Source organism: Grammomys surdaster, unplaced genomic scaffold (genome assembly GCF_004785775.1).
Source record: "Grammomys surdaster isolate TR1022 unplaced genomic scaffold, NIH_TR_1.0 218, whole genome shotgun sequence".
Taxonomy (NCBI): domain Eukaryota; kingdom Metazoa; phylum Chordata; class Mammalia; order Rodentia; family Muridae; genus Grammomys; species Grammomys surdaster.
This window is the reverse complement of record NW_021604663.1, coordinates 2,887,407-2,894,090: the sequence shown is the minus strand read 5'-3', so window position 1 is coordinate 2,894,090 and position 6,684 is coordinate 2,887,407. Positions and strand designations below refer to the sequence as shown.

General features: G+C 48.6%; 1 protein-coding gene across 2 annotated transcripts in view; it reads left to right on the top strand.

Moving 5' to 3' along the window:
* Map3k4 (mitogen-activated protein kinase kinase kinase 4) overlaps positions 1-6,537 on the top strand; it is a 91,135-nt gene extending 84,598 nt beyond the window's left edge. For both annotated transcript variants that reach the window (XM_028772749.1, XM_028772750.1), the window contains 4 exons: positions 1,641-1,763; positions 2,150-2,256; positions 4,633-4,812; positions 6,026-6,537. In XM_028772749.1, the coding sequence (XP_028628582.1) occupies positions 1,641-1,763; positions 2,150-2,256; positions 4,633-4,812; positions 6,026-6,046 (431 nt within the window). In that variant the 3' untranslated portion in view covers positions 6,047-6,537. The remainder of the gene's footprint in view (positions 1-1,640; positions 1,764-2,149; positions 2,257-4,632; positions 4,813-6,025) is intronic.
* The last annotated feature ends 147 nt before the right edge of the window (positions 6,538-6,684 follow it).

Below are 6,684 nucleotides of genomic sequence, written 5' to 3'. Positions count from 1 at the left end.
CAGGTGGCTGTGCCTTCACACCTGTTGCTACTTCTTCAGGTGGCTGTACCTTCACACCTGTTGTTACTTCTTCAGGTGGCTGTGCCTTCACACCTGTTGCTACTTCAGGTGGATGTGCCTTCACTTTAAGCACTTCTAAAGTGGCCCCTGTGCCAAGGAATGACAGAACCCAGGTGTCTGTGCATTAGGAAGTCCTCACTGTCACCTGTGCAGCCCACTTTAGAGAAATCAGTTTCCTGGAAATGAAGTGTGCTGCTTCTGCAGCCTGCTTTGGTGTGGCTTACTTTGCCTGCTGAGCCCTCGTTATAAAACTCCCTTTCCTAACCTGTGTCAGGGTCTTTGTGCTCTCTGTCCAAATGCATGTTGTAAGTACGTGAACTGAGTCTGAATCCAAAACGCCTGTGAGACAGACCATGCATTTGGAGACAGACCTGTGTCTTTGGAGGTAAAGTTTGTGTAGTATGCTTTTCCATCCCAAGAGAGTAGCTGTGCTTCACTCCAGAGCAGACCAGTGCCTGAGCCACACCGTGACCCTGAGCCACACCGTGACCCTGACCTTTCTGAGTAGTTTGGGAGATAATTCAAGCAGGAGGATGCTCTCATCCCTAGGTGGCTGAGAGTGCTATCCTACTGTATTCTGAGGTTAGCCCAGACACTCAAGACCAAGGTCTAGACCCAGTTCTGTGCAGTTACACCGGAAGCTGCTTTGGCCTGGGTCTGCTGTGCCAGCTTGACGCTGCCTGTCCTGTGCCACATGGCTGGGTCGGTCTCGGCATTTGCTTAGCTGTCCCTGCCCAGATCCAGTTGTCCTGCTCACACTCCACACTCAGTCTGTATATCCCCATGCTGGATTCTCCGAGTCCTAAGTCAGTTTAGCTTCTGGTGACCTCATCAAATGCTTGGTTGTTAAGAACGGACAGATAGAGAACAGTTTCAAAATGTTACTGTACAGTTGTTGTAGAGACCAACTCTGGGAGGCTCTAGCTAGGAAGGATGGATGCCAGAAGGAAGTTCATGAGTATCCAGTGTGAACACTGTCTCACTTTTTAAGGTGTGTATGACATAATATCAGTCATGCTGTCTTGTTTATCCTAACATCGGCTGCCCTGAGATGAGCAGTGACCCTACATCCCCTCAGGAGGGTGATGGCTGTGTGTTGATTGTAGGAACACTGGAATGGAAAATACACAGCACTGTTGTCAGTTACAGTTAAAATGAGCTCAGAGGCGGCCTCTGTGTTGGACTCTGCAGTCCCCGATGTTTGCAGTGTTTGCAGGTTCTCTTCTGTGCATCCTTTTCTACACAGAAGAGAGCCTGCCCTTAGCAAATGCTCACAGTGCTCAAGCACTTCCACACACAGCTGGGTTGTCTATAAAACTTCTCTGTAAGTGTGTCTGAGTTTTTGATGAATTGTTTGTCTCTCAGTTCTGAGTGTCTGCTCTGAAGTCTGTGTTGATTTGCGTTAGTTTGTCGTGGTCCATACATTTTCCTGTGGTTGCGCGTGGAAGTGGAGTGCCACAGAACCTCGTTTTATTTAGTTTGTGAATGAAGTCTTTGGAGTCTGGGTTGCCATGTGAATTTGTTGAGGTCCCCGCATTTGTGTTTCAGAGCCCGCTCAGCAGCTGCTTATTTCTGTTTAGGTGCCAATATCTTCCTTACGTCGTCTGGACTAATCAAACTGGGAGACTTTGGATGCTCAGTAAAACTTAAAAACAACGCCCAGACCATGCCTGGCGAGGTGAACAGCACCCTAGGGACAGCAGGTAAGGGCTGGTCCAGCCGGCTCTGAGCTCTGACCTGAGGAAGGCCTCTTTGCCTCTTAGGAGGAGCTTAGCATTTGGGATTGAAACTGCTGGTTATATCACCAGTCACATGCTTACTGCTTGGTGTAGTTGTTTGGTGTTAGGTTAAATTCCCTGTTTCAATTAAGAATACAATTTACTAGAAATTTTAGCATTCAGGGTTGCTTTTTAAAACAAAATTCTGTCCCTAAAATGTCCCTCAAGTTGATTTGAGATGAAAGCTTTCAACACGTGCTGCCTGTACCTGGGTGAAGGACATCACTGAGGATTATTAGCATGGTGCTTGGTGCTGTTGATATGTAGTGCTGTGCTGGTAACCCGTGCTATTTCCATATCTGACTGTAAAGCTTACATGGCCCCTGAAGTTATTACCCGAGCCAAAGGAGAAGGCCACGGACGTGCGGCAGATATCTGGAGTCTGGGGTGCGTCGTCATAGAGATGGTGACTGGCAAGGTAAGCTCCCTGTGCACCAGAAGGAAGACTCTATGCAGGTCACCCACAGAGCTGAGGCTTTATCCTAAGTGCTGTGGGTACCTTCCTACTTGAGCTCATGACCAGAGAGTCAATGGAGCTCCTGATAAAGTGCAGGAAGGTTCAGAGAAATAACAAACTGGGGTAACTGGATTGACAAACTGTGTCACGTCATACAAGGGATGTTACTCACTGGTGTGAAGAAACTGCTTCAGATCCTCTGAAAGGCGAGAGGGAAGAGATGAGAGGTGCTCGACGTTGCACAGACTGGTGAGGGTCCCTCACAGACTGTGGGAGGCAGGACTGCAAGCACACAGCTCTGTAACCACAGCACTTGGGAGGCTGAGGTGGGTGGGTTATAAGGCCAGCCTGGGCTACATGGCAAGGCCCTATTTCAGAATTGACAAAAGATCGTGGTTACAAGGGTAAGAAGGAAAGGACTAAACAATGGAAAGGGATTCTTGGGATGACGAAACCCTTACTGTATCAGTGACTTTGTCACTGTGGTACCCAAATGCCTTCAAAATACAGCTTAAGAGAGAAAGTGTTCATAGTTTAAGTCCATCCTGACTTTAAGGGATGGCAGATAAGCAAGTATTTGAGACAGCTAGTGACATCATAGTAACAGTTATGAAGGCAAGGGGACAGGAAGTGGATCCAAGCTATAAAACTTCAAGACCTACCCTAGTACATCTTGCCCCACCTCCTAAAGAGTCCACAACCTTCCAAAACAGCACCACCTGCTGGGGATCAAATGTTCAAACACTTTGCCCATGGGGAACAGTTCACATTCAGAATTATTTATTTTATACATATGAACACACTTTAGCTGTCTTCCGACACACCAGAAGAGGGCATAAGATCCCATTACAGATGGTTGTGAGCCCCCAGGTGGTTTCTGGGAATCAAACTCAGGACCTGTGGAAGAGCAGCCAGTGCTCTTAACCACTGAGCCATCTCTCCAGCCTGGACAGTTCACATTCAAACCACTGTGGATAATGGATTCCTATCACACTTGTGTCTAAACTCACAGAATGTATGAGACAGAGAGTGAGCCCTGATGGTACGTGTTCGTTAGCAGCAGTACAGACATTGATTCTCCAACTGTCAATAATTGTAGCTAGTAGGGGAGAGTGAGGAGACAAGACATGCGTGAGGGTGCCTGAGGGCCCACTGCTTCCCAGTCAAGGTTTCCGTTACCGTGAACTACACTAAAAAAGCAAGCCTGGTTGTTCAAAAGAAACAGATAGCATCCTCACCATCTCCAGATTAGTGCATTTAAAAGTGAAATTAATTTTTCCTTAGCACATGAATAACATTTATAAGATTTATGATATTCACACTAAGAGAGGTGTGAGAAAACAGTCATGCTTCAGACAAAAATTCTCAGTGGAAGCTCACTCTGGAGAACTCTTTTCTATACGGTGAAACGTAAACGTACTTCCCTAGACCATGGAAACCTTACTTCTGGTGACAGTCCTGCTGATGAGTAACGACACAGTGTGGGATACATTTGATAGTAGTTACACAGGTGTGTGTGTGTGTCTGTGTGTACACATTCACACAGGCACATATAGTATGTGACTGCTGTCTGGTATTATTTATGTAGCACAATGACTAGGAACCCAAGTGTTACTAGGGGGCAGCTGCAGAGAGAATACACACACACACACACATACACACGCACACACACGCACACACATGCACACACACACATATGCACATACACATACATACACATACATACATACATACATACATACATACATACATACATAGCTCAGGGTGAATGCTCCCTCTTCCCTTAGCGTGGAGTGGGAAGGTGGCCATGGTGCCTGCTTTATTCTAGTCATGCATGAACAGGTGGGCTGCAGAGTACATGTTGGCAGTAACTAAAGAGTAGCATGTAAATTGGGGTGCGTGTAGACCTAGTTCCTTCTCCCCGGATCTCATTTCTCTATAGTCACAATGAAATAAGAGTTGTGATGATGGGATTCTCATAATTCCACAAAGTGGTCAAGAACCATGGAGTTTTATCATCTCTCACTTTTGTAGCGACAGCCTCTAGATGACACAGAGCTAATGGCCTAACCCAGCACGGTGCAAACTGTAGCTGCTTGCCTTTGTTTAGACAGGCAGCCTCACTGGAGCACAGGACGCTGTTGTGAGTGTTGACTGACGCTCTGACAGACATTGTATGCACTCTAAGCCTGATGTGTTTCCTGTTTGTTCTTGCCAGCGAGTGTTTGCTTCCCCGGACAGATGTCTTCTGGAGATACCTAGAGAGGGATTGGGTATTTGTTGCTGTGACCGTGTAATGCTGAAGCCTGTTCTGTTTTGTTTTCCCTGTCTCTGCAGCGGCCTTGGCATGAGTATGAACACAACTTTCAGATTATGTACAAGGTGGGAATGGGACACAAGCCACCAATCCCGGAAAGGTTAAGCCCCGAAGGGAAGGACTTTCTCTCGCACTGCCTGGAAAGTGACCCGAAGATCAGGTGGACAGCCAGCCAGCTCCTCGACCACGCTTTTGTCAAGGTTTGCCCGATTGTGAAATCGCCCTCTTCGGGGTCAAACACTTAAGTTCGGCTTTGCGTCTAGCACAAGCCATTGGAAACTTAAATATAAAATACTTCTGTTTAAAAGGACAGGAGCTAAATGTCTTAGTGTATCAGAGATCTGTTTTCAGTTAGTGAAACGCTCACGAAGGCCCTCTTCATGATCTGTTGACAGGAGGCGAGCGTAGTTCTTGCCCTCGAGAATGTGGTCATCTTGGACCTGTCACTGTTGTGGGCAGCAGTGATGCATGTGTGATGGAAAGTGGGGCCCAGCATTTAGCGCCCTGTGGTAGCCCTAGGCAGGGCTTTCTTAGAAGTCAGTCTCTGAGAGGGTGTGGCCAGGCAGAGGGACAGACAAGGTGTCAGGCATGAGGGCCTGGTGTGGGCAGGGTCAATGAGGAGCTCTGTGTTCATGAGGTCTGGTAGAAGATAAGGCTGGAAAAGATCAAGGAGCAGCAAAGGGGTCTCGGCTAACAAACAACATGGCTGGTGGCCCTCAGCTGTGCTGAGGAGTTGGAATGGCCCTGACTGAGGAGCAGGTTGGAGGTATCTGGGGTGGCCCCACCTCCTGGCTCCTTGAGTCATATGAAGGTTGCATCCCCCGCAGTAAAGCCAAAGGGCAGTAGGTTGGGGCTGTCTAGGCTTCGGCGGTCTCCTTGGTAAGATCTTTCCAAGGTTTGTTAGAAACACTTGCTTGGGATTTTAGGGGGGTGTCTCGTTCCTTAGGACTGGCAGTCAAGAGATCGCCACAGTACAGTGGGCTGCAGTAGAGAGCAGGCACACAGGAGTCGCTGGGGAAGTGTTAGGAGTGTTGATTGGGGGATGAGAACACACCACACACTGATACATAGCTAAGGACCCTGCCCAGGAGTCCCTGATACAGGGTGGCCAGTGGGACATGAGCTCATGTGTGGGCTGGCTACAAGAGACACTGGGGACAGGTAATGAGGGAACAGTGCTTCTTAGCTCTGAAATAGATGAAATACACTGCCCTGAAGGAGCTGTCCTGTGTTCAGCTCAGCCTTTCCTGAGAACAGACACGCAGTAGGTCTGTTTCCTGAGTCTTCCTTCACATGTCGGGGGGCTGGTGCCAGCGGGTCACTAGGCCTTGCCTGTGGGCCAGAGGCCAAGCATGCACACACAGGAACGTGCCTCCACTAGCAGGGCCTCAGCGCTCTCTTGCTTCCTCACAGGTTTGTACAGATGAAGAGTGAGGCTAAGCAGTCCGTGGCCTAGCAGTGTGTGGACAGAATCCCGTGATCACTACTGTATGTAATATTTACACAAAGACTGCAGTCCAGGCGGCCTTCTTAACCTTCCAGGACTGAAGACTACACGGGTGACAAGCCTCCCTTCTGCTGCTGCTGTTGTCTGCTGTAGCCCAGGACCCCTGAGTGACAGTGCTGACAGGCTAGAGAAGCTGCATGTGACGTGCCATGACTACTGCACACGGACCACCGCCCTGTCTCCTCCGTTTCTCCTGTGACTGAAGACCGTGACATCAGCATAGTGTTTTTGAGCTTCTGGGGTTCAGAAGAAAATGTAGTGTTACCGGGTGTCCAGGACCTTAGTTCAACCTCCTGTTTCTCGGCTCTGACTGTGGAGCCTCCTTGTTGGCAAGCTGCAGGGTTGTTATGCAAAGGTTTTTAAATGAAGCTGAAGAAAAGGCTCTTTTTCAATAAATGGTTTATTTTAGGAAAGCTAAGTCAGCGTCTGTTACTGGCTCACGGCTTAAGAACAGGACAACAAGCAGAGGTCTTCTGCCCCCAGCGCTTGGTCCTGCTCAGTAGAAACAGCACAGCCAAGCTTGCCCAGTGGGATGCTGAGCCTGGTCTGTCCACCCCACAGCCTG